Genomic DNA, 27535 nt, shown 5'->3' with positions numbered 1-27535 from the left:
CGGTTAGATGATTGAGAGTGTCGAATCTCTCCAAGTCCGCGTGCGTGCGCGAACACTTCCCTCTGGAAGAGTGCTTAGTCGTCTAGTGACGGTCGGCCAAACTTTGAACGCCGAGTTTAAGTGGAGCCCTGATGACAAGTTCCGCTGTCTGGAGTGTGTCTTTCCTCAATCTTGAGTCGCGTAGTGCGCTTCATGTCATTGTCTGGAAGACGGCTCGTTTTGTGGGCGCCGTCGTGGTGGTGCCACCGCAGGAAGACGACGTGCGTCGTGGGAGACAACGTCGTTTCAGAATGAGTTGTTCCCGCCAGGAAGTTCCGCCGTGCGCAGATTGCCCGTGGCACTGTCGTAGGACGAGGTAAAGTGGCCGATATTTATACGTACGCGCTGTGGCGCGGTGGGCGTTTCTGTCCTTTCTTAAGTCTTAGCGGTTTGCTGTCAGTGCATCTCTGAATCAGTCGCTTAAAGCAATCATGAAACTTTGTCCACCTGCTACTTTGCCTGCGGTCTGTCGTTTCTTTTTCTTCTATATTTTGAAGTAATGTTTGCACGATGAGCTAAATGATCGTTTACAAGCACCCTCGGTAGACCTCCACTATTTCAATGCTTGCATAGTTAATATGCTTGAAACACCTGACAGTGCCTGCCCATCGCTTTAGTAGACGACCCTCTGCATGTTCCAAATGTGCCGACAACTAGACACTGCATTTGATGTCTGACTTATTTTCGTAGCATGTTTGATCTGACATGGAGTGCTCATTGTGGTTCGATACATTTTTGTGCTGGATGAGGCTCACGTAAGATTAATTTATAGATGTACTACATCTTAAAACAAAATGCGGACCCTTTTTAAGCTGTCTACTGGTTTTTTTTCTCCAAAAAAGCTTCATAAGATTTCTAGTGTGTTTCGGCAGTCTTTTTTGTTTGTTTTCTGTTGCGCTACCACGATTCTAAATGCCACCGGAACACCACCCTAATTTTACTAAGCTATACCCCACCGAATGTTAAATCTAAGACGATCCTTAACCAATGTTCACCGCGGTGAGGCGACTACAAATTCGCGCTCAATTCACGAAGCTACGATCAATTTTTCAAACTTCATGCCTGACCTTCAACTGTGGCCTTGCGCCTGGAAGAAGTTTACAGGTGGCCTCTATGAACGAACATTAAAACAGATACAAAACGTACGCCTATTAAGGCTCTGTCCTCCGCAGGAACCGGTCGGCAGGCTTCCTCACATTTAAGTCACCACGCTTGCCAACAAGTCTTTCCCCAACTGTGTGGTTGTCTCTAAGCCGTTTCATTTTACGCTAGACCGCGGCGGATGCCACCAGTCATCCCAGCAAATAGAGCACGATAAATCGCTTTAAGCACATCCCGCGACTACTTGCTTGGCGCGACGCTGCGCCAGTCCCCTATAACACGCGAACAGTGGCGTACGAACTTGTTTTTGAGTGGGGGGGGGAGGGCAACCAGTTCCCCCCCCCCCCTTCCAGGGCCTGGGGGCGGTGCCCTTGGTACTCCTTGGGCGCCAACGGACAGTGTTTGCCCTGCCCAGTGGTGGCTGTTTCAGGGGGGCAAAACACATGCCTTGCCTCCCCCCCCCCCCCCCCACACACACTCTGAGAACTGGGGGGGAAGGGGGGGGCGGGGGCAAGCGTCCCCTTGCCCCCCCCCCCCCCCCCCCCCCTTTCGGTTGGTACACCCATGCACGCGAAGCTCATATGGCATTTGAAGAGACCTTATTCATAAGTAACGCTATCTCTCGGTGGTCATGGGTACTATCAGAGGCTTGGCGCCATCTTTGAGGCTTGTCCACCGTCCCCGTCGCCCGCTGCAGCAGGAGCCCCTCTCCCCGCGTAGCGTTCGTACATGTTCTTGATGTTTTTTCTTCCTTTTTTTAAGTATATTGATGGTGTCAGCCGCTCGAGAAAAAAGTTACGAATATTAGGCGCAAGTCTGTTTTCAGTGGTTTCACTAAGAATCTATTTTGATAAAAATTAGCTTCATTCCAGCACCAGAGCAGGCCGACTCACGCACTGTTTTAGAATCGTGCATTAACTTGCCCGACGAGTTGATTATGCCTGCTTGAAAAAGGAACATTTGTGTGATATTTTTAGCAGGGCCGTCAACCCCTGTGTGGCAGTTTGTTTTTATTTGGCATTCGCGGCTGCGGGTCTACAGAATGAGCAGTTCTTCACCCAGTGCGCCGTGACTTAGCGTTTGCAGACCCGAATTGCAGAGTTCTACGATGGGGCTGTTGAACGTTTAATCTTGGTTCCCCGTTGTCTTAGCCTTAGGAACATTGCAGATATGGTTCCACACACAAAATACAAACAAAAACATGAAATTAATTTTTAAAAACATTTTTATTCTTGGGGAGATTACCAAATGGTAGCTCAAAACATCATTATAAGAAGTGCGTACGATACAGTACGAATTTACGATGATAAGTGGTAATTTTTATTGCAGGTAAAAAATAAAAAATTAAGATCTACACTAGCATACTCCCACAAGCGTATGCGAGGCACGCGAGTGTAAAAGGAAATGACCGGCGTGTCGCCGCGGTGCAAGTCGCGGAATATACACCAACTCATGTTTACAAACAAACCGGAGCGCCCCTAGCGGACGCCACCGGCGCCGCGCATGAGCGATGGGGGTGTGGGCAGGAAGCTCGCCGTCGCCCATAAACAAACCATTGAAATGCGATGTTGTCGGCGTCGGTGTGAGTTCCCGCGCTCTTTTTCGAGCTGGAATTGTTGATTCTACGTCCTCCTAACGATGTCTGACTACTTGAGCGGCGTCAGCGAAATTAACGAGGCTCGTTACACCGCAAAACTTCGCGTGAATAATCTGACATGCGGCAATTCATTCCGCGTGGACGCCGCAAAATGTACGCTAAAGCCTGATTCACATGATGAGATTTCGCTCGCAATTTTCAGTAGCGACGTCGCTCGGACCGCAAAAGCGTGAACCGCAGCTGAGATGGTCGACGTCGATACTGAAAATCTAAAGCAGAATCGGATCGTGCGAATCAGGCCTAGCAAGTCGGTGATCGTCACTGTTAACAATGATCAACATCTCCTTGTATCTACTGTTTACATCGAGCCTGCTCACCAACCTTCAAATTTAGGTCTTTTGAGGCGTGCACTTACTTCTTATCGTAAGTACCGGGCCAAGATTCTGTCTACGGGCCGGCGTCGTCTGAGAGAGCAGACGACAAGCAGACACGTCTGAAAGAGCAGACGACAGTTCGAACGATCAGGTGGCCGTTTGAACTTGAAGACGCACTGAACGTAGTCCGCAGGTGGTCCGCACAACTTGACGGTTTTTTTGGCGTTCATGTTGGAACAAAACAAATAGATCTGATGATCACAGCTATACGTGAATTCAACCCAAAGTGTTTCCCATCCAAGCAATCGTTGTCCGACGGCGTCTGCTTTTCCCTTTTCACGGCACATATCCATATTCTCGGACGAACCGAGCACTTGAAAACTGACCTTCAAACCTTTCTCGACACTTCTGGTACGGCCCCAGTCGCGGCGTTTTGACGAGAAGGCAGGTTTTTGTCTGGTCCCTTTCAAAACAACGCAGGAATACACGTCTGGCACGGGGACTTCTGCCCACAGCCCCAGACCGGAAATGCGATCGACGCGCCACCACCGCGCCGTGACGTAACAGAGATGATTTCTTGTATAACGTAAAAATATATATATATATTCTACGTAAAGCCGATACATATTCCTTTTATAATCATAATGATAATGCTAACAAATAAATTGAGTACTGGCGCATATATACACTTCGGCCCCTTTAAAGAAAATGCATGAATAAATGTCAGCGACATTTTAATGTGCTCCTCCTGGTAGAACGGTCACATAACTCAGCGCGCTTTTAAATTTCATGCTTACTCGCAATAGAATATGACCAGTGCTTATAAAACTGGTTGCTTGCAGTATCGGCTACAAATAAAAAAAAAGCTTCTCCCGCAGCGCGTACCCGATCTGTTGGGAAGCGAGCAAGCGCGACTGATAAACTCGCCAACAGGTCCAGATTAGCAGCCGAGAGCCCGCGTATATTCTTCCGTCTACATCTCGAAAATGTTTCTAGAAATGTGAGAGTCGCGTGATAATAATGATACAGCGTACACCCGCCGGCAATATGAAGGTGAACCCCAGACCGTCGACCGCTCCGTGCTATCAGCGCCACGACGCGGCAGCTGTGGCGACTATATATCTTTCTTATCGCTTGCTTCGCCGAGATTAAGCGCTTGGATCGAGCGCTGTTCTCAGCTATGCTGCTACTCCCCGCAGAAAGCGCGAAGATTGGGAAAGGAGCCTTTTAGACGCCATCGGTAGACAATCTGAGTTAGTAGTTTTTTGTTGTGATATGATCCTAAACCGGAAAATTGCGGAACAAAAAAAAAAAAAAAATTGACTTTTACTTTCGGCTTTTTCAAAAGAAAAACACGATATTGTTTCATTTGTGTGATGTGTCCGCAACCGCGTCGCATTTGCGTCGATGTTATATTAGCCACATTACAAAGAGGGCATCATTATTAATCTATTGTGCGATGCTTAAAGGCCGGTTCAGACACTTGCGTTTGAGTGCGTTTGACTGCGTTGCGTCGAGAACCGAAAGCGAGCCATCGGCACATCTGAGCTTCGTAGGAAGCGTGGAATCCAATTCAAGGAATCCTCTCTGCACGCGATATAAGCAGCGGGGATGTCCTGGTTTCTCGCAGCCGCAACGCAGTCAAACGCAACTGTCTGAACCAGGCTTAACACTTTGCTGCGCACGCCAAAATACTTTATAAGAAATTAGGGCTCTGCAGAAACGTGCATGTAAGCCTCCCCTGAATTAAATATATATGATTTGTGATACATGATTCACGTTACTGCATACTGAAGGCTACCATGGCGTGATGATTGTTCTATTCATTTTGAAACACGTGTGCTTGTGTCACACGAACACGCGTGCATTGCGAACGCTATTAAACGTAAGGCAGCTCGCAATTTCAACCATTCCCCTTTAATGAGATTCGTGCTTCTGGTGGAGCAGAACATGAGGCAAGAACCACTTCCCCTTTTTCTTTATTCGTCGTTGTTGCGCAGGTTGTTCCACTCTCGTTTAATGGCTTCCCAGAGTTCGTTTGGAGATGCGCTGTGAAGCTCTTAAGTGGCCTGTTTCGACTTCGTGATGCCTTATACGTTTTCGATGATATTGACGTCAGCGCCTTTGGGGGTCCATGGCAGCTCCCGTATGCCACGCTCAGCAAGAAGCATCTTGGTGGAACGGGAGGTGTGGATGGGACTTAGGTCGTGTTGAAAGCAAAGGTAACCATCCCGAAAGGGCCCATCTAGAACGTAGGGCATCAAGACGTGGCCATTTATGTCCGAGTAAACTTCCGACGTCAGGCGTCCGCGTTGATCCTGAAGATGGGGCCAAGTCCTTGGCGGGATATCGCACCCCAGACATTCACGCACCTACGACCACTGGTGGCCACTTCCTGGGTAAATTGAGGTTTGTATTTGCAAGGAAATCGAAGCAGTTTTGCCTCTTTTAGCCACCGCTGAACTTGGTTTTCATTACTTCAGGTAAAGCTAGAATTTTTTGTAGTTTTCAGGCTTTAGCGGCGGACGGGAAGCTTATAGATGACCACTGATGATTTCTTATAAAGTCTTGGTCACTAATGGTCTTGGACATTCCAGAGGGGAAGGATACATTTATGCAGTCTATTATCTTAAAGGGCTGATAAAGCTTACCGGAAGTTGCCAGGCCTACAGACTCGCCTCTGCTGTTTTAACCGGGTGCAGAACGTAGACTCGTCGCTGAAAATGACGTGGGTCCAGTCCTCCACAGTACATCTCCTGAAGATGGGCGATGTCAAACCGCAGCTGCTTGTGCCTTTCCGTCATCAATGACTGGCAAGCTGCACTGCTGTGTAGACCTGCATCGTAGAGGCGTCTTCGAACAGTGGTGTCGCTGATCTCGAGTTCCAGTGCGTCCCTGATGTCCCTGGCGGCGCAAAAAGGGTCGCCCAAGGCTGCCTCAGGGATGCAACGGTCCTCTGTTGCTCTAGTTGCGCGGGGACGGCGACAAGGGGGGAAGGAGGGGGGGGCATAAAAAAGCGTCCATCGTGGTCCCGAAATGCTGCGATAATCTTTCGAACGGTTTTGACGGGCCTTCCAACCCTGCGCGATATTTCCCGCCGTGAAAGTCCTTCCTGAGCAAGGACAACAATCTGGAAGTGAGCTCATCCCTTGGAACTCGAGGCGGCATTTTTTCTGAAACGCTTGAAATTATCTCGCTTTTGCAGATATATCTATTGCTGAATCACAGCCCATTTTACATTTGTTGCAGTTATTAGCGTTCGCTCATGAATGAAGAAAGCGATTGAGTCACTAATAAACCATGCCGAACAACCTCCGCTCTAGTTCACGGGCAATGTGAATCATTGGCCGGCAATGACATGGACACGGCACCCACAAAAAGCGGTGCCGAAATCGAAACCCACTTCCACGCTTTCTGCAGGGGGTAGCAGCAGATCTGAGGACAACGCGAGCCAAGCGCTTAATCTCGGCGGAGCGCGCGATAAGAAAGCGAGCCGCCACTGCAGCCGCGTCATGGCGCTGATAGCACGGACCGGTCGACGGTCCGGCGTTCACCTTCATGTCGCCGCCGGGTGTACAGTAAGTGAGCGTTCACCTTTTTTTAGTACCCTTGTCTTTATAATTCATGCGCGAAACGAATTCGTTGTTACGTTGCCTAGCTCTTCGGCACTTTGCATCAGCCTTCAATTCGGTGTAAACAACCTACAGTGTATTTGAGTGTATTTTACCGGGCCTCGCCGTTTCTCTGCGCGAGCAAAACTACGATGCTAGCCAGCATCAAGCTCCTCAAAAAAACACATAAAATAATAAATGCTCGCTGATGTTACATACAAATATCATGAGACCTTCATGTCATTGTTGAAAGTGTCATATATTTAAAAAAAAAAGTTTAGGAGCCCTGTAAACGCACACGACACTAACGCGCGGGTGCTTTTTTTTTAGGAGCATGAATAGTAGAGGAAAGCCTTACAGCTATTCAAGCGTTGGCAATAATACCTTTAACTTGAAAAGAAAAAAACAATACGATCCGAATCTTTACATGGGTTGTTTTTAATTTTATTTGCTCGTTGAATGCGTAGCGGAACAGAGCGGTCGTGCGGTCGCTGCCCGCCGCTTTGGCACGCCGCAAACGGACAGCGCTTTGCCAGTCGCCTCAAAGACGGCGTCGGAAGGAAGGTTGGCGCCACGTCCGACAGATGGCGGGCGAATCTCAATGGGATGGCTAGGTGGCGTAAGCTACCGCCCGATCCAAAGGGCTCAGCCGATGACTCCTACCGTCCTCCGCAGCCTACCGTAAGATGAAACGGAATATAGCCATGCATGATGCCGAAACATACCGCAAAATGGTCAACGGATCGCAGGCTTCTACGCACAACTACATACAACGTTTTTCTTTTGCGCAGGAATGATTCTTATAGAGCAAATTCACAATCGCGGAAAGTGGTTTGATATTGGCACGAGAAGAAAGAGTGCTAATGTAGTTGAAACGTGTTTTCTGCTACTTACCCCCAACTTACAACGTCAGTGGTTTGCGAGCACCAGTCGGGAGGATTTTGTGCCAAACGCGTCGTCTATAGACTGTGCTGAGGTCAGTTCGATGATCGATGAAGGCAAGGAGACCTAATTCAGGGCCCAGTGCCGATTCTCCGGTTGAGTTATCACTAGAGCTACGTGTTTACAAGGTTTGATTTTTTTTTTCAAACTTATTTTTGTTTACGTTTTAAACAATTTTTGAATTTTGTGTGTGTGTTACAGAAATTTGTTTTTAATATTTATTTATTTATTTACTAATACTGCTCGCCTCGTCGAGGTTATAGCTTATAACAGGGTGGTACAAACAAAATTACGGGAATGAGAAAGTGCTATTACAAAAATCTTGGCAGTGCTTTGCTGCACTGCAATGCACACACTATTTTAAGTAAAGACAAGGTTCTGTGTTATCAGCACCGGCGGAAAAACAAAAGCCCAGCAACAAACCCTGACGAGAGAAGGAATAGATAACAAGAACAAAATTAATTATACTCATAAAATAAAATAAAAATAAACGAGTCGACAACATAACATATACGTGTTTTTTACCCGATATAAGATACATTTTCTGTTTAATCTAAGATAAGAACAAAGTGAGCCACGCTGGTGACAACGTTAGGCCGGTAAGAAAGTTCCGTCTCGTATAGTTCGCAAAAAAAAAAAAAAAAAAGAAGACTGGTGAAATGCATTATTTGCAGCAGCAAAGTCTTTAATTGAAAAAAATGACGTGATCTTCTTGTTACCCGCGGTTGGAAAAAATAAATGTTTTTGTTCTTGTTAATTTTTATGTTGTCATTGACAATTGGGCATACGAATTTTAGCCGATCCTTCTGACATCTGGTGTCGAGGCACTCAAGGTTGGCATTCTGCAAGTGCTGGCTAGAAAAGACAGACCAACTGTAAAGCCGGGTTCACACTGCTTATACATCAAACAAAAGGCACTCTGCAGACACGAGGCACTGAAATATGTGCGGTTACATGCCCCGTGCCAAGTTTCTTCTTGAACTCATTGCCATGCGGCATTCAAAGCACGGACCTCGCGGTGCCTCGCGTTCGAATTTGTATGCAGACTGTTTTTTTTGTATTATGTATAAGCAGCGGCACCTCGGCTTAAAGGAATACATCGGCGATTTTTTTAAAGGTACCCAACTAACTATATTTTCTGAATCCCCGGCGGTACCCTCTACGGTATGTGACTTAGTTTCGAGAAATTCGTAATAGTTATTATGAAATCGGCAAATGAAAGTGTGCAAAAGCCAACATATAAAGATACCCGCACGTCTTAGTGCCGTGACGTGTTTGGAAGACAGGCTTTCCAGTCGAACAAGCAGTCTAAATAATAGACTATGCCAAACATTTGTTCCGTGCTGGTGCACGGGTACTGGAGCGAGTTCTCAAAGCATTCAATAGACACCATGAAACTGATTGTTATCAGTTCGGAACCAAATCTACAGTCAGACAGTGAACCCATGCCTTCCACAGGGGTCACTTTTCCGTTGCTGCCCATAAAAACTTTCTGCATTAAAAAAAAAAAAAAATCCGGTGAGGACCAAAATTGTAAATTCAATAACTGCGAAGAAAACAACAACAAAAAACCTGCTATTTGGGGTACCATTTCAGCGACATTAGTTGGTGGGTTTAACAAGTTTTCAGGCGAATTGTGGAACTTTAGAAAATAAAAAAACTCCCCTTTAAGAGTTATACAGAAAACGAACCGGCTTTTGTTTTATATTTTTTCAAAACTTTTTTATTATTTTTTTGTTTAGTGTGAGGATTTTAAACTACTGCTGCATGTTCAAGAATGGGTCTTACGTAGGACATGCAAGCGAGAAACTTTGTTGATGAACTGGAACGCAACAACGACTGTTTTATGGCTAATTCAGGTGGTCATTTTCTGGCATTATACCATATTTACTCGTGTAATAGCGGCACTATTTATGAACAAGGCCCATGCATCTACTTTCCCACAGAAAACATATACAGGCAATCATTGCGTTGCGCACAAATAACATAGCGAATAACCGAATCGAGCACACGATTCTCCATACAAATGCAATCTTTACTGATGGTATCTTCGCACAAAAACGTTATTTCTGTCCTGTAAACAGCTGAAATCATGATGCCCATCGCGGTGCTTGTCAACCTGCGTGCTCCGCTGTAGAGCGAACACTCCGGTTTTCTTCATAAACAGTGCGGCTATTACTCGAGTAAATACAATATTTTGCCATTTCTTCGGAAAGGGCGTTCGCGTGGTCAAAGGCCGGCCAGTGCACGCTGTTCGGGTGGCGCTTTTCAGGCGCGAGCCAGCAGTCTGTCGGCACATTTTTTGCCCGAGCTCCGAGGTGTCGGGCAGCTTGTCTGCCAGACTGTATTTGGTGTTGTCACATCCAAATCGGGAAAGGGAACCAAACGAAACAATGCACACACACAGCGGCATGACGGGCTCGAGTCGCAAACGAAGTCATCAAGGCTGCCACCCTTTTGTGCTCCGAGGAAAGATAGCAAAAGAACGAAGATAGAGATAAATTATGTCTTAAAAGAGGTCACACTTTTTTGGAAAATTTGTCCAGCTTGCTCAAGGCCAATTTCTTCTCGGACACGCTATGTTATTACATCGCTGTAAAAAAAATCGTGTATGGATAGTGATGCAGTTCGACAGTTGAGCACACGTTACAATTTCAAGGTAGGTGGGTGCAATAAGAAGACTAAGGATTCCAAAAATATGTAACAACAATATAATAGGACAGGGAAAGTGACGCTGGGAAGCCTTCTTGGGATGCGTGTGAAATAGCACCAGTTCTTTTGGAAATCTAAGCATATTAAAATTTAACGCATGTCCGGGCAGCGCCATGCCGATTTAATAATCTGCCCTCCCATTAATTTGATAAATATAGACCCTGTAAGCTGTGCGGACTGTCGTAATGTTAATATTTCGAAAGCTACCATGAAGCCGCGTGTGTTTACAGACATCTCAGAGAGTCAGCGCTTATGTTGTTGACGCATACAGCGTGCTCAATGTACCATAGATTAATCGAGAAAGAAATTAACAAAGCTCACGCGTGACCCAGGCAATGGCTAATTCATGTGGTCATTTCCCGGCAAAATATTTTGCCATATCTCCGGCAAGGGTGTTTGTCCTAGAGGTTGTTTTTGATGTCGTCCTTGAGGTTGTCCTAGACGAATGCTATCGCAATTCATGGACAACCAACAATAGTGGCTCTTGCAGCAATTTATTAAGGCGAAAACCTTATATGTCTCATTGTTCAGTCTTTTTTCTCTTATTCAGATGAAACAAGACTACTGGGTGCAAGGAAGCCTAGGGCAATGAAGAGCATCCGACTGGCTCTTTTCTGGGGAACTCTTGCGTGGGTGAAGGCGAGAGAGGTGGATACGTCGTCGTGTAATATATCCCTGCCATGGACAGTCTTGAAGACAGACTACAACGACGTCTCGGACACTGTGTTTCAGTCTCTGTTTCTATGCCCCACCAACTTGAATGGATGCGGGGACAGGACGCTGCTTACGTGCCAGAATGACAGCTACGTGAGGACTTGCTCCTGCGCGTCCAACTGCAGAGTTTACCGCGACTGCTGCTGGGAGTCAGGCCTCGAGAATCGGGTGACTGCTCTTCCCAAATCTGCCTGCGTTGCCATTAACTTTTCTTGGTCAGCCCGGAAGTATTTCTACATGGTCACGGGATGTTTGCCGGATTGGCCCATTGATGACGTGAGAAAAGCCTGTGAGGAGTCAGGGAACTTCAAGGAGACCTTCTACAAGATTCCAGTTACAAGTTCCACTGACATTACTTACAAGTAAGTTTTAAGGTCTTGAAATCCGATGGATAAGCGAAAGCAAATTAGTTGTGAAGATATATGACACAAAGCGCTGAGACCAGGGAATTCTGTAGAATATTTTTACGCCTTTCCCTAGTCTCAGGTATTTACAGTGGTGCTGATATTTGTCCGGTTTTGACGTCGGTCAGAATATTGAATGCGTAGTTTTCAGCACCTGGCCAAAAGGCTGAATAAATTAAAGTAATGTAGGGTAGTAAGACTTGAAGACTTGATGCTTCATGGAAAGTTAAGCACTAATAAAGCTCTGAGAGCGCTTTTGAGCGAGGCGGCATAGTGGCCTTTGGGAGCCAACAGCGGAGTTTTGCCCTCTCTTTGAAGAAAACATTTCTTATACTTTCTTTTTCAATATTAATTTACAGTGCTCATGAGTATTTCAGTTGCACATGAGGACATGTTGACACTGTTTTCTTGTGTATTTTTCGCGTTTGGTTTCGTATCAATCTCACCAGTCAGTTCGACTACGCCACAGCTGCCGCAATGCATCGAAGGAACTTTAGTCTTTGGGCACGTGCGACAACCTCGCTGGAGCTCTGCGCGTGTACAGCATGGGACGGCACGAGCCCTCTCGTGCACTGCCGTCTGCCTTCTGTGAACTAAAACAAATGGCGGCGTCACGCATGCGCCAAACGATTAGTGAGATCGGTCTATTTATTACGCGTTTTATTATTTCCAATGTAACTGGGTATTTTTTAATTTTTAACAATGTGCGATTAAAGTTTATTATCTGTTTGGTTACTGGCTGTGCAAACTCTTTTACTAAATAAAAAAAATAAAGAAATTCCTTTTCTCTGCTTAAAATGCGATTAATACGTACCTTTTTTATTTCAGAAATGGCTACTGTGCTCTTTGCAACTACGACCTAGCGAACACAACCTTCTGGATTGCCATTGAAACACCTTCCTTTCCAATCACTTATTTTAAACTTCCTGACATAATCGCCACTCAGCCTTACCTTCATCTGAGACCATGCAGCCGCCGCCCTCAAGAAGACACTTGTCCCGAGGGCACTTCCGAAAACATCGTTCAAAAATGCAAGACTTTTTATGCTCCCATCACCACCTTAGAAGACGAAGAGAGTCCAGAGTATCGAAATGTGTATTGTGCTATGTGCAATGGCGCCAACCTTTCCGCTTTATCGTGTAAACCAGCTGAAGAGTTAAGCAGATTTCCTGTTCCTTATCGGCAAATTGCGATTCTACCTGATCCAAACTTGGTTACCATCTTTCACCCCGTGTTGAGAACTGAAGACTGTTACGTTAAACATAGAAACCGTTGCTTTATCAAGTCTCCTCCAGAGCTGCTCAGACGGCAGCATGATGAAAACAGCACGAACCAAATGGAGCGGAGACAGCATGAAATGCGCTTCTACACCGTCCAAAATTATCTCACAATCGTTTGTGTCAGCTTGTCCATCTGCTGTCTCTTCTTGAAAGTCGTTGTGTTCAGCATCTACAAAGAAGCCAGGAGCTTTTCGTCCAAGTGTACTTTGTGTCTTTCCATTACCTTGCTCATGACCCAGCTGCTCTTCCTACTCGTGAACAGCTTTAAGGTCTCAGGGCCCGTGTGCACTGCGTCCGCCATGTTGGTACACTACGGCTTCTTGTCAACGTTCTTCTGGACCAGTGTGATCTCGTTCGACATCTGGAGGAGCATCACAGCCGCCAAGCTATCTTCTAGACGGAACAGTACCTTGGCGTTCTACTCTGTGACCGCGTGGGGTGCCCCGATGATCATCGTTGTCATTGCAGCCACGGTAAACTGGTTGGCTCCAACATCGTTGATGTCCCCACTGTACGGTTATTCGAGCTGCTGGATGGGACGTATTTGGGCCCAGATAGCCTACTTTTTAGCGCCTATGGCTATACTGCTGGCTATAGGTATAGTCCTCTACCTGAACACCGTGTTCTACATCCGCAAGACTACCGACCGTGCTCGTGATTTTGAGTCTAAAGACGGAATTCAGCGGAGCCAACATTCCCACATGACATTGTTTGTACGATTGGCTCTCATTATGGGAGCAACGTGGGGAGTGGGATTCTTAGGTGTGTTCGTAGATTCTACCGTGACAGATATTCTGGTCATTGTGCTTGTTGGGCTTCAGGGTGTGTACCTTTTCTTTGCATTTAAGGATCACAAACACTTCTGCTCCTCAATTCGAAAACGAAAGATCAGTTCTCGCACAGGGGGACCGTCTAATACTACATTCACTACAGAGGACCCGCAAAGCCAAAGACTTTCCTCGTAGAGTTGTGACTATTATTGACCACGGAGTCTCCTTTGTTGCGAAGTTGCGTCCAGAGAACGTTTCGGGCTTTGCTGATATGAGATCAGCGAACGCTGTCACTTTCCCTACAGGGAAAGGTCTGAAAGTTTCAGATATCACGATTACCGCCCAATCTCGTACTTCTATGGATTAACAGTAAAGTAGACCGTACTTGTACAACATTGTCTCCTGCTCAATAGCAATTCCCAGCATAAAACAAATGTTGCTGCCATTCTTAGTATGCTGGCACCAACTTTCGCCACTCTTTTTCTTTTTTGCATACATTGTGTGGTATTAATATCACTGCACCAGGGCATTACACCCATCATAAGCTCTTACTGCAAGAGGCTTGAGGCAGCCAGTCAGTGAACGCTTCACTTGTAGGAAAACCCATGGCTGCTCAATATATAGGGTGTTAGAAGTCACCAGGCTCGATCTAAAATGGACCGTAAAAATCGGCGGCTGCGCGAAGCAATCTCAACTTTTCGTCAAAGGTGTAATTCACAGGTCCGTTTTTTCTTGTAAAATAAAAAAAACGCAGCTCCCTTTCTTAAAAAAAAGCAAAAGGCTAAGAACTTGCCAGGGTCAGCGGCGGTCGGCGATGCAGACGACAGAGTCGAGTGACGGGGTGCGTTTGGCGCACCCATTGAGAGATGGCGTTACCTCTTTATCGGGAGTAGGGAGCCTTCATACACTTTCGCCACGTCTGTCTTAGGGTGGCGGCATCTCGGCCATTTCTGTGCCCAGAATGCACGCGCTTCGATCTCGTTCGGAGCGAGCGCTTAGCTCCGCCCGGGGGTTTGGCGCCATTTTAAGGACCATTTGGCACGCGCAGGCAGTTTTCAATACAACAATGGGTGTTTTCACCCTATGACAGACGCACATCGAGGCACCCTAATCGGGAGTGCTTGGGACTCCATGCACAGGGCTACACACCTCAACCTAATCCCGGCGAGCTCTCGCCCCACAAGTTACGTGGAATGGACATGCCCACACTCCACAAAGCCTTCCGACCACCGGAAACACATTCTTGACTTGCTGCTTGCCTTTGTGCGCAGATGCGGTTGCATGTGCACACAAAGGCATAAGAAAAATGCGGTTGCATAAAGACGGCATTCTCGCTGCCAACAGATTTCGTGTGCGTGTCGTCTGCTTTCTTTTGCTGGTCGACGCCATCTTCCGACGCCATCTATCAATTAATACGTGCGCCAAACGCGCCCCGCCGCTCTACTCAGTCGTCTGCGTCGCCGCTCGTCGTTGACCATGACAAGTTTCTTGGCCCCATTTTGTACAAAAAGGGAGCTACGCTCTCTAATATTACAAGGGAAAAACTAATTAAAGACGTCTACAATTTTCTGTGATGCCGAATTAGAGCGCAGCTCTTGAGGATGAGGAGGGGAGAATACGCAGGGGAGGGTATGCCTCTGCTCCCCGTCCGTATCCTTCCCTCCCCCTTGTCTAGTGTCCTCCCATTTAGCGGGATATTTTCATTACATTTCCCGCTAAATTTAGCGAACATGTCCCCGCTAAATTTAGCGTTAAATTTAGCGAAACTCTGCCCGCTAAATTTAGCGGTGAAATTCAGCAAACGTTTTTCTATTAAAGTTAGTGGGGAAACTGAATTGTTGTTGATGTCACGTGACGTCAATTTAGTGGGTTAAGTTTTCCTGCTAAATTTAGAAGGTAAATGTTCTGTAATGCAATGCGCGCGGTTATGCCAACGCCACTCAACCCGGAAACGGGCGCCTAAGAGCTGCGCTCTAAAATGGACTTGTGAAATACACTTTTTATGAAAAGTTTCGATTGCTTCGTGCAGGCGTCTATTTTCACGGTCTGTTTGAGATCGAGCCTGGTGACTTAAGACACCTTATACATATACTATCAAGTCTCAATGTCTATAATCTAGGCAGCCACATCTTTCGTTGCATGCATGCTAGCGCCATAACTTGACATATTTTCGAATACTTTCGTTTGCTATTTGTAGCAACGTAATTCCCATATCACGGATTGCATCAAGTCATCATACACGCGGCCTGAATTTTCATACACTGACCTTGGCATTAAAGCTATTTTTTTCTGAATCGAACACGTGCTGCGTTATTGAACGTCGGGGAAAATACAAAACTCCCAATACAATTAAACGTCCGGACGCGTGAAGGATGTCAATGCCGCCGTGGTGCGCCTACATTGTTTTCGTAGAAACAAATATACAACCTGGGCATGTAATGCTGCTATTACAAATGCCAAGTCATGCGGCTTCCATAAACCGTCGCTTGACACTCGATCCAGACATATGTATCTTCTAGCACGAGCGGCGTCATTACTCTCAGATCGACGGCCAGTATGGTTGTATAAATAACATTTCAATCAAATCACCAAGGACATCTGGTGTAGTACATCGCCTCCTCTTCCAACTGTCAAGAAGACGATCAAAACTGGTGTCTGAACTGCGCAGATACAACCTATAAATCAAGTTCTGCGCATTACGTCCTACACGCCCCAAAATAACAAGCATTCTAAAGCTTGCACCCGGTGAAGCGACAGATGAGTGTATCTTTGCATCACAGCACGCCAGCATATCTTTCCAGTCCTTCGTGAGAGAGTAGCCGACGGCATATGGAGCCATTCAAGCAAAGCTACAAGTGCAAGGTCACGGCGTTCGCCGTTTCTCCCCCTGTGTGCTATCAGCGGCTGAAGCAATTAAGCCATGTCCCGACGTCACTGTGTAGAATGTATCACACCTCTGCAAAGTTCCTTACTCTATACAAATACTCCCAATAAACGCCCTGGGGGGCTATGTTGCGCTTTTTGCACTCCCAGGAGACTAGGGAGAGGGAAGTGACGTCAACAACGCAGCAAATGCAGATTCGATGTTGATTTTCTTTTCTTCTGTCAACATCCAATCTGCATTTGCTCTAGTCGTTGACGTCACTTCCCTCTTCCAAGTCTCCTGGGAGTGCAAAAAGCGCAACATAGCACCCCTGGGCACACCAAGGCCTCACTGTTTTTCAATGAAGATATTCTCTTTCCCTCCTTTTGTCAACATGTTCCCGGTATTGCGCTGAATGGAGGCTATATGTACCTTAACAATCTTCCCGAATAGCTTAGACATCTATTTGCCTCACAGAGGTTATCCGGAAGATTGAAAACTTAGCTTTTAGGAATCCCATTTGAAAGCAAATCTATTATCAAAATTATAATGATTTGTTTATACTAATGTAAACATAAGTTTTCTTTTTGTAAATCTCCTTAGCTTGGTTTCTCGATCAGGATATACATATTACGAGATATATTTATGTTGCGCATAGAGGTGATATACGCGAAACCTCTACAGAAAGGCGTTAATGTAAAATTGCAAATACTACGAAGGTAAGTATTGCACACGGTGACTCATTTGGGAAACAAGACGCGATATGGACCCTAGACACAATAATTGACTGAAAGGAGTAGATTTAATCTAATAGACTCTTAAAAATGCTTGGAAACGTTGCAGTCACCTCTGCTATAATGTAGTTACAGATCAGTTTGAACTAGTCATATTTTAAATAATCCTTATATAATGGTAAATTATTTTTGAAGTGCACAGCGCTTTCTTTGCAGAACACAATGTGCGCTGACCGGTAACGTTTGGTTTGTGTGACATGAGCCAGAAAATCAGCATAAAACTATTAAACTAAATAAAGCAAACCATTTACGCTTATCAGCCGCCTAGATGAGAGAGGTAAGGGCCCATCTCAAGTAACACCGGGTCACTCATTTGTTTTCTGCCATGCATCGGTACTATATTTTTTTTTACCATTATAAAACTCCTTCGCCATTCACGTTCCCCTCTTACACCTACATCACCTCATTACTTATCAGCGTCGGAATCCACAGTAACGTCAGTTATGCCTTCTGTCCCACGACGCGCATGTCCCCCGGTGGCTGTTGTCTCAAGACTTTCCTTGTCAAGATTTCCCTTGTTGTCTCTGGAAGTGGTCGCCGCGGTCTCGTTTGGCACTGCATACGCGACCGCCGAAGGTCGACTTCCTGTTGAGGTAGCGTCTTGGGCCAATGGTGTCTCCTTGCCGCTGCCTACTTTCGTCATGAGTATGCCCACAAGGATGGTGGCGAAGATGAGCACGACCGCACAGATGGTAAAAGCGAACACGCTGCTGGGAATGTAGCCGTAAGTGCTGTCGCCTCCTTCCTGGGCCGGGACCAAGCCAACCCCGAGGAAGGACGACTCGTCCGGGGTCGCAGCAGGTTTGCCGTCTGGTAGGGACTCCTGTCGCTTTCGAAGATCACGGAGCTCGTCCGCGGTCTGTTCATCGATGGGTTCGTGGAAGGACACTCGGCGACCGGCGGCCATCTGAATTCCTTATAGTTCTTGTTCTTCGTCTTCTTCTTTGCACACAGTGATGGCGGTAAAATTCCCGTTGCGTTAGCTAAAAGAAACAATAACAATTTAGTCGTTACTTTACATTATACATCAGGAGTTTAGTCTTCCAAAAACATGGTGACATTGTTACCTACTGTAGATGATCAATTTAGCCAGTGCAGTGCGACTGCTAGACTGGGCTTTTGAGCGAGCATCATGCAGTAGAGATACATGGCCCAAAGCGTGGCCTAAAGTCCCTGAATGTTCCCAGCCCCAACGTTACTGGAGCAAGCTCAGTTTCACTGCTCCGCCTGCGACCTCGGCTCAGTGGCGGTCACGAGAACTAGCAGCGCTGCAATCGAATATTGTTTCCGGATTGTCTAGTCCGCCAAATTTGAATAGCAATACTTGAGCTTGGGAGAGTTGGCGATTCGTACTATTGAATGGAAAGCGCCGAATAAACAAGGACCAAGAAGGGGACAGAGACGAAGCGCACTCACAACTGAAGGTTTATTGAAAACAACATTGACTATTAATACCGTCTATCAGGGTGTTGGCTCAAAAAGAAAAACTCTTTATCAGTTAAGTGCAGTGACGGCGCACTAATACACAGACTCACCCCTTGCTCTCTTATGCGGAATGCCTCGTGTATTTCTCGCGCTGTTTTGTTTTCGTATCTGCCCAGAACTGTTGTTTTTTCGAATTCCGGGCTACATGGGCACCTATCACAATGCACCGCAAGATTGCCCGACGGGGACTGTTTGACTGACCAGGCATGTTCTCTGGCCCTTTCATTTATGCAACGCCCCGTTTGGCCGACATACGATTTCCCGCAACTCAATGGTATGTTATACACCACTGACGTTGCACACTCCACATATTGATTAGCGTGTTTCTTTTGACACACCTTACCCTCTCCCTTTTTGTTGTTTATTTTTGAACACAAGTGAGACAGCTTATGCGGCGCTGAAAACACCACTGGCACTTCAAAATGAGCCGCCACTTTTTTAGATTATGCGAAAGGTTATGAATATAACCTTTCGCATAATCTACTAACACTTCACAGCACAAGAAAACAGACGCACACAAAAATAAATTTCAAACACTCAAAGAAAGAACACTGAAAATGCGCTGACTCTGATCTCTGTGGTGTATTACACTTCATCGTCATCACCTTTTTTTTTTTTGCTATTATACACATGAAAGTAAAAAAAAAAAAAAAAGAAGAAAAGAAAAAGAAAAGAAAGCTCTCAACGCAGTGATATACTTTGTTTCAGCTTCGGTCCAGACGCAGCCAAAGCTACAAGCGCGAGCTCCGGGCTTTCAGCATCCCTGTCAAGCACGCGCGCTCGTGCAGTGCAAGCACCGTTCTTGGCCACATGCTCGCGCTTGTAGCATCGGCTGCGTCTGGACCGAAGCTGAAACGAAGTAAAGCAGTCAACGCGCGAGACAGGGAAGCAAGATCCGACTGCAGCGCCGCTAGTTCTCGTGTCCACCACATGAGCCACTCGCCTCTGCAGGCGAGCATAGGGAGCTGCGAAACTGAGCTTGAAAGTAAACATCTTCGACAGAAATCTGTCTGGTTTGGGGAACAATTCGAAAAAAAGAAAACTCAAACCAAAAGTTTAGAAACAACAGTTCCCAACGTTTCGGGGTCGACTTGACTTCTTCTTCAGGGGCAACGTTACTGAGCAGGGGCAACGTTACTGCTGGGCAACGTTACTGAGCGTGCTCCAGTAACGTTGCCCAGCAACCATTGAGTTCGCTTACCGGAAGTCAATCCCGCAGAATTCAGTTCTGATTGGCGGTGCTCTAGCCGGTGGCGGAAGTTATAAGTCGGCCATTTTAGGTATGGGCCCAAAATATATAAAAAAAACGAATATAAAAAAAAAGTGAAATCCGTTTACAACTCCCTGTAACACCGAATTAGAGCGCAGCTCTTCAGGAGGAGGAGGGAAGGGTACTGGGGGGGGGGGGGTGAAGTGACCTGGGGGGGGTCATGTGACGATGCCGATGATGTCATCAGTGACGTCACTGATGACCTCATCAGTGACGATGACGATGCGGACTCCTATGACGTCATCAGCGATGATGACGATGACGATGCGGATGTCAGTGACGTCACTGATGACGTCATCCGTGATGATGACGATGACGATGTGGATGCCGGTTACGTCATCAGTGACATCACTGATGACGTCATCAGTGATGATGACGATGACGATGCGGATGCCGGTGAGGTCATCAGTGACGTCACTGATGACGTCATCAGTGATGATGACGATGACGATGCGGATGCCGGTAACGTCATCAGTGACGATGACGTCATCGGGGAGGTCACGTGACCTCGGCGGGGGTCACGTGACCCTGGGGGGTGGTCACGTGACCTCGGGGGGGGGGGGGGGTCGCGTGACTTTGGGTGTCACAGGACCTTGGGGGTCACGTGACTTTGGGTGTCACGTGACCTTTGGGTGACCTTGGGGGTCACGTGACCTTGGGATGACCTTGGGGGTCGCGTGACCTTGGGGTGAACTTGGTTACGCCGACGGCGGCGTCGACACCGACGCCGACGCCGCTCAAGCCGGGAACGGGCCCCTAAGAGCTGCGCTCTAAAAGTTTTCGCGTTGTTACGAGTACGACGGGTGCGCACAGGGGGGAGGGGGGAGTAGCTCAGGGGTATTGATGAGCAAGAACCACGGTGGAAAAAAAAACATGTGCTTCTTCCACTGTGGCAAGGACCGAATGGAAGATACGTTGATATTTCCTAGTGTTTTATATCACGTAACCGCTAATCTGGTTCGCCACAGAAGACTGCCGGCTAGTTTGCTCATTCCGGTTGCACTGGTGCTGCGTTTCAAACTCTATCATGAGACGCTAAGCCTAACAATCGACTTCGAAGTTTTTCTAGTCGAGAGAGAGAGAGACGGAGACAGCAGGGAGCAAGTCACGCACTTCTCGGAACGAAGGAAGCAACTTTAATGAAAACAAACCAGAGTCGCCAAATACCAGGAAAGTAAATTCAAAAGTTCGCACAATAACGAACGTTTGACAGTACGCGCTCTTCGACCACACAGCGCAACGCCATATTGGAGATGGGTTGGAGCGCTACTGCTGCGCCTCGACTTGGTTCTTAAACGAAGTTTGGGAGTTTTGGTACTAACTTTCTTAATGACTCTAACATAACCGTGGCACACCGGTACGATGCTCATCCAGATCAAAACGGACAGGGGATTAGCAGGGGTGGGGATTGAACCCGGAATTCCTGGGTTCTGTAGCGCGAGCTTTCGCTTCACATGCTCCGAGCTGGTGTGCGCTATCCCACTCGGCCACTGATACCCCCTGCGGTATCTCCGTCTCACGCCCGAGTTACCGTAAAACTCCGTTTCATAATTAGTAAACAACGCTGTCAAAGCTACTGGCGCGAGTGCGTGACTTAATGTACATATCAAGAAACTCATGGCTGCTTGATATAAGGGTGTCTGAACTCACTAGATTTGATCTAAAATGGACCGTAAAAATTGACGGCTGCGTGAAGCAATCTGAACATTTCGTCGAAGATGTATTTCGCCGGTCCGTTTTTTTCTGGTAAAACAAAACGTAGCTCCCTTTCTGTAATAAAAAAAAGAGAAAGAGAGGTAAAAACTTGTCAGGGTTAACGGCGGGCGGCGACGCAGACGACAGAGTCGAATGGCGGGGTGCGTTTGGCGCACGCGTTGATAGATGGCGCTACCTCCTTTAATAAAATGAAGGCAATATTTTTGTAGTGTACCTTGGGTTTAAATATAAACGCAGAAAATGAAAGCAAAACTTGAAGTATAAAAAGATAACGCGCTTGCATAACGACGGCGTTCTTGCTGCCGAAAGATTTCGTCTGCGCGTTGTCTGCTTTCTTTTGATAGGCGGCGACATCTTCCGACGCCATCTATCAATACGTGCGCCAAACGCGCCCCGCCGCTCTACTCAATCGTCTGCGTCGCCGCTCGTCGTTGACCATGGCAAGTTTCTTGGCCCCACTTTGTACAGAAAGGGAGCTACGCTTTGTAATTTTACAAGAAAAAAAAATTAAAGACGTCTACAATTATCTGTGATGCCGAAGTAGAGCGCAGCTTTTGAGGAGGAGGAGGGGGCCGTACGGAGGGGAGGGTATGCCCCTGCTCCCCGTAAGTACCTTCCCCTCCTCCTCGCTGCTGTCCTCGCATTAAGCGGAAAATTTTCGCTAAATCTCCCCGCTAAATTTAGCGGAGACATTTTTGCTAAATTTGGCGGGGAAATTTAGTGAACATTTTGCAACTAAAGATACCGGGGAAACTGAATTGGTGATTAGGTCTCGTGACGTCAATTTCTCCGCCGAATTTAACGGGCCAAGTTTCCCCGCTAAATTTAGAGAGAAAATTTTCTATACAGCAATGCGCGCGGTTTTGCCGTCGCCGACCGCGACGCCGCTTAAAGGGCCACCCACACTAGCGAGAAAACGCGCTCGGCGCGCCGATAAATCGGTTAAGCGGCAAGATAAAGGGCGTGTGTCTGCACGCGCTCGTGGCGCTGACTGTGCTTCGGCGACATTTTGTTACTTGCCGCGATCGGCGTGCCACGCGCGTTTTCTCGCTAGTGTGGGCGGCCCTTTACCCGGAAACGGGCGTTTCAGAGCTGCGCTCTAAAATGGACCTGTGAAATACACCTTTGATGAAAAGTTGAGAATGCTTCGGGCAGGCGTCGATATTTACGGTCCGTTTGAGATCGAGCCTGGTGACTTCAGACACCTTATGCATATATTATATAGTCTTGATGTATATAATCTAGGCAGCCAGATTATTCGTTGCATGCATGCTAGCGCCATAACTTGACAAATTTAGAATACTTTCGTTCGCTGTTTTGAGCAACCTAATTGCCATATCACGGAGTCGCATCAGGTCACCAGGGGCTCTAAACTCGTCAAACACAAAGTTGGGGCCGAAGTTGACGGAGCGCACCGATGGGAGTGTCACGACGATGACTTCGTGCTTTTGTCGCCGGCGCCCACTCGGCGCTCTCTACGAACTTTAGGCTCCAACTTTGTGTTTAACGAGTTTAGGGCCCCAGAAGCACACGCGGCCTGACTTTTGATACATGGACGTTGGCATGTAAGTAAGCTATTTTTTTCTGAATTGGACCCGTGCTGCGTTATAAAGCGCTGGGCGAAATACAAAACTCCCAATACAATTAAATGTCCGGACGTTTGAAGGATGTCAATGCCGCCGCGGTACGCTTGCATTACTTTCGTAGAAACAGATGTACAACCTGGGCATGTAATGCTGCTATTGTAAATACCAAGTCATGCGGCTTCTGTAAACCTTCGCTTGACCCTCGATCCAGACATATGCATCTTCTAGCACGAGCGGCGTCATTACTCCCGGATCAACAACCCCCATGGTGCTATAAGTGACCATTCAAATCAAATCACCAAGGACATCTGGTGTAGTACATCGCTTTCTGTTCCAAGTGTCAAGAATACGATCAAAGCTGGTGTCCGAACTGCGAATATAACCTACCGGGTGATATAAGGAGACGCCAGGCTCTTTAAATCGACAGCAAAATTCGGTTTCTTCAGCTATCGCGCAACGATTTTTTGCGGCGGTGCCCACAGGTGGTGCATTTTTTCTATAAAATTTCTAAAAAGCGAACTTACGAAGCAGGCTGCACCGAGGCTATCCGAAAGATTCGAGACTTCGCTTTTAGAAATTCCGTTGGAAAGCAAATATGTTATTGAAATTATGATGATTTATTTATTCTAATGTAAATAGAATTTATCTTTTTGTAAGTCTCCTTAGCTTGGTTTCTCGAAGAGGATATACTTATGTTGCGCATGGAAGTGATATACGCGAAACCTCTACAGAAAAGCGTTAATGCAAAACTACAAACACTACGAAGGTAAATATTGCACACAGTGGCTCATTTGGGAATCAAGACGCGACATGGAAACTGGACACAATAATTGACTGAAAGGAGTAGTTTAATCTGCTAGACTCTTAAAAATGCTTAAAAACGTTGAAGGTACACCTCTGCTAGATTGTAGTCAAAGATACGTTTGAATGAGTCATATTCTAAATAATCTTAAATAATCGTAATATATTTTTTAAGTGAATGGCGCTTTCTATACAGAAGACAATGTGCGCTGACAGGTAACGTCTAATTTGTGTGACACGAGCCACAAAATCAGCATGAAACTAATAAACTAAGTAAACCAAACCATTTACCCTTACCAGCCGCCTAGATGAAAGAGGTAATGGCCCATCCCAAGTAACACCGGGTCACTCATTTGTTTTCTGCCATCGATACTATATTTTTGTTACCATTATAAAACTCCTTCGCCATTCACGTTCCCCTCTTATACCTACATCACCTCATCACTTATCAGCGTCGGAATTCACAGTAACGTCAGTTATGTCTTCTGTCCCATGACGCGCATGTCCCCCGGTGGCTGTTGTCTCAAGACTTTCATTGTCAAGAGTTTCCTCTTTGTCTCTGGGAGTGGTCGCCGCGGTCTCGTTTGGCACTGCATACGCAACCGCCGAAGGTCGACCTCCTGTTGAGGTGGCGTCTTGGGCCAATGGTGTCTCCTTGCCGCTGCCTACTTTCGTCATGAGTATGCCCACAAGGATGGTGGCGAAGATGAGCACGACCGCACAGATGGCAAAAGCGAACACGCTGCTGGGAATGTAGCCGTAAGTGCCGTCCGGGCCGTCGCCCCCTTCCTGGGCCGGGACCAGGCCAACCCCGAGGAAGGACGACTCGTCCGGGGTCGCAGCAGGTTTGCCGTCTGGTAGGGGCTCATGTCGCTTTCGAAGATCACGGAGCTCGTCCGCGGTCTGTTCATCGATTGGTTCGTGGAAGGATACTCGGCGACCGGCGGCCATCTGAATTCCTTATGGTTCTTGTTCTTCGTCTTCTTCTTTGCACACAGTGATGGTGGTGAAATGCCTGTTGCGGCAGCTAAACGAAACAACAACAAATTAGTCGTTAGTTTACATTATACATAAGAGTTTAGTCTTCCAAAACATGGTGACATTGTTACCTACTGTAGATGATCAATTTAGCCAGTGCAGTTCGACTGCTAGACTGGGCTTTTTAGTGCGCATCATTCAGTAGTGATACATGGCCTAAAGTCACTGAATGTTCCCAGCACGACCTTCTACATACGTATTGAGTTAGTTCTGGTTCCAGGAAGTCAATCTCGCAGAATTCAGTTCTGATTGGTGGTGTTCTAGCCCCCCCCCCCCCCCCCCCAAGAAAAAAGAAAAAGTAAAGGTATATAAAAAGTTTCCGCGTTACAACGGGTACGGCGGGTACGCACGGGTGGTAGCTCTGGGCATTGATTAGCAAGGACCACGGTGGTACAAACATGTGTTTCTTCCACCGTGGCAAGAACCGAACGGAAGGTGCGTTGATATTTTCTAGTGTTTTATATCATGTAGGCCGCTAATCTGGTTTACCAATGAAGACTGCCGGCTAGTTTGCTCATTCCGGTTGCGCTGCTGCTGCGTTTCAAACTCTACGCATCAGACGCTAAGCCTGACACTCGAATTCGATGTTTTTCGAGTCGAGAGATCGATCTGGATGAGCATCATACCGGCGTGCGGTCGTGTATCACTACTCCGTGATGTACGTTAAAGACCCCAGGCTAGCGGACGGTCTGCCTCAACGGACTCGTCGCCCGTTGAGGCAGACCAAGTTCTAGTCTGTATAAACATACACACAATCCAATTTTTTTTTTCGAGTCGAGAGAGAGAGAGAGAGAGAGAAAGAGACGAGACAGCAGGGAGCAATTCACGCACCTCTCGGAACGAAGGAAGCAACTTTAATAAAAACAAACCAGAGTCGCCAGAGACCAGGAAAGTAAATTGAAGAGTTCGCACAAGAACGAACGCCTTGACAGTACGCTCTTCTCTTCGACCGTACAGGGCAACGCCATATTGGGGATGGGTTGGAGCGCTACTGCTGCGCCACGACTCGGTTCTTAAGCAAAGTTTGGGAGTTTAGTACTCTTGAAGTATTAGCGGCGAGATGTTTTGGTGGCGGCCTCCTACGGTTCCCCCTTGTGACGTCATTACCTTGCGAACAACAAGTTCGATGGCGTTTGTAAATAGCATGGCGGAAGCCTGAAATCATTGCGCTCTCAAAGCAACACTGCCAACACCGTCGAAATTAAGGTTCTTTCATTCCTCTTATTTCCGTCGATGGTATACCCTTTCCGACGTCATAGTCAGTTTTTGGGCCAATCGTGGAAGGCCGACCACAGCGACGCTTTCGGTCGCGCACGTCGCCAATAGGGAGTATTCACTGGCGGCCATATGCGTGTGCGCTGCTGCTGAGCGCGTGCTGACGGCGAGCTTCCGCAGTCCTTTTGGAGCGTGCATTTAGCACCATCAAGGTTGCCGGTCTTAGCAGGTTATTAATGTGAGCTTGTTTTGAGCATGCGCTCTAAACATCACCCTCAAATATGGCGTCCAGTGAATACCTCCTATAGCTTACACTAAGTATAGTCTAACATTAGACACTTTTAGTTGGGCGTACGCAACGAGCTTGCGTACGCAGGAACTTTGCGGGCCGCGAGTGCGCCTGCGCAGAACGTAACGTAACGTTGTGCTGCCGGCGTGCGTACGCACGCAGTGAGACGTTGCGTGCGGGTCCCGCGGGCCACTGCGGGACGGTCTCGCGAGATCTCGGCCGAACGAGAGTGCATTTCAAGATGGCCGCTGCCACGGGAAACAACTGTGGAAACGACGCCGCTCCTAATGGAAATCGCGTGTTTTATACGGTGAAAGTGGATATAGCGTTGCTGCTGGAAGTGCAAGCCAGTGATCCGTTCAGGAACCCGGACCAAGGGGAAGAAATAGCCGTAAGGCTCAAGGCAGTTCTCGGCAAGCCGTTCAGCTCCCGCAGTGTGCGCGGGCGGTTCGACTTGCTCGTGTCGCGTTACGCGGCAAATGACCGCAGAAACCTGCAAAAGTAAGTTTTTCTTGTTTCCTGCATTGTGTGCACAAGCTTTACTTCGCGGAAATGCTTTCTTGTAGATCCGGTACGGAGGAGGAGTACACAGAACGGGACCAGCTACTCCAGGACATTATCAGTTTGTTACAAGGCACTAGCTACAAAATACGCCTGGCCCGAAGGAGCACCACCAACAGCGCGGCTACCCCTCACCCACCAAACGGCGCCTCAGCCGCGCGGAAAGCAGCAGTGGCTGCCAGAGACGCTGCGGCGAGCAGCTACGCGGCCCCTGTCTACGGTGGGGATGTAGGCAGCCCCGATGTGAGCCCTGGCACTTCCAGTAAGTGCTCCCTCACAGTGATGCAAAGGCTTTTCATGCATCACGCTGACATGTTCCGTCAGGTTTCATTTGATAAACCGTGTTTGCAGGCGCTAGCCAGGAGGCCACGGC

At 47.3% G+C, this 27535-nt stretch overlaps 1 protein-coding gene across 1 annotated transcript; it reads left to right on the top strand.

The window, feature by feature from the left end:
• The first annotated feature begins 6650 nt into the window (after nucleotides 1-6650).
• On the top strand, nucleotides 6651-16569 carry LOC115313790. Its single transcript, XM_029972779.4, has 3 exons — nucleotides 6651-6689; nucleotides 10927-11452; nucleotides 12323-16569. The coding sequence occupies exons 2-3, from the start codon at nucleotides 10965-10967 to the stop codon at nucleotides 13737-13739; spliced, it is 1905 nt and encodes a 634-aa protein (XP_029828639.2). The 5' UTR covers nucleotides 6651-6689; nucleotides 10927-10964; the 3' UTR covers nucleotides 13740-16569.
• The last annotated feature ends 10966 nt before the right edge of the window (nucleotides 16570-27535 follow it).

This window comes from Ixodes scapularis, unplaced genomic scaffold (genome assembly GCF_016920785.2).
Source record: "Ixodes scapularis isolate PalLabHiFi unplaced genomic scaffold, ASM1692078v2 PGA_scaffold11__112_contigs__length_91849675, whole genome shotgun sequence".
Lineage (NCBI taxonomy): Eukaryota > Metazoa > Arthropoda > Arachnida > Ixodida > Ixodidae > Ixodes > Ixodes scapularis.
Note: the sequence above shows the minus strand (reverse complement) of the source record. Positions and strands in the feature narration are given on the sequence as shown.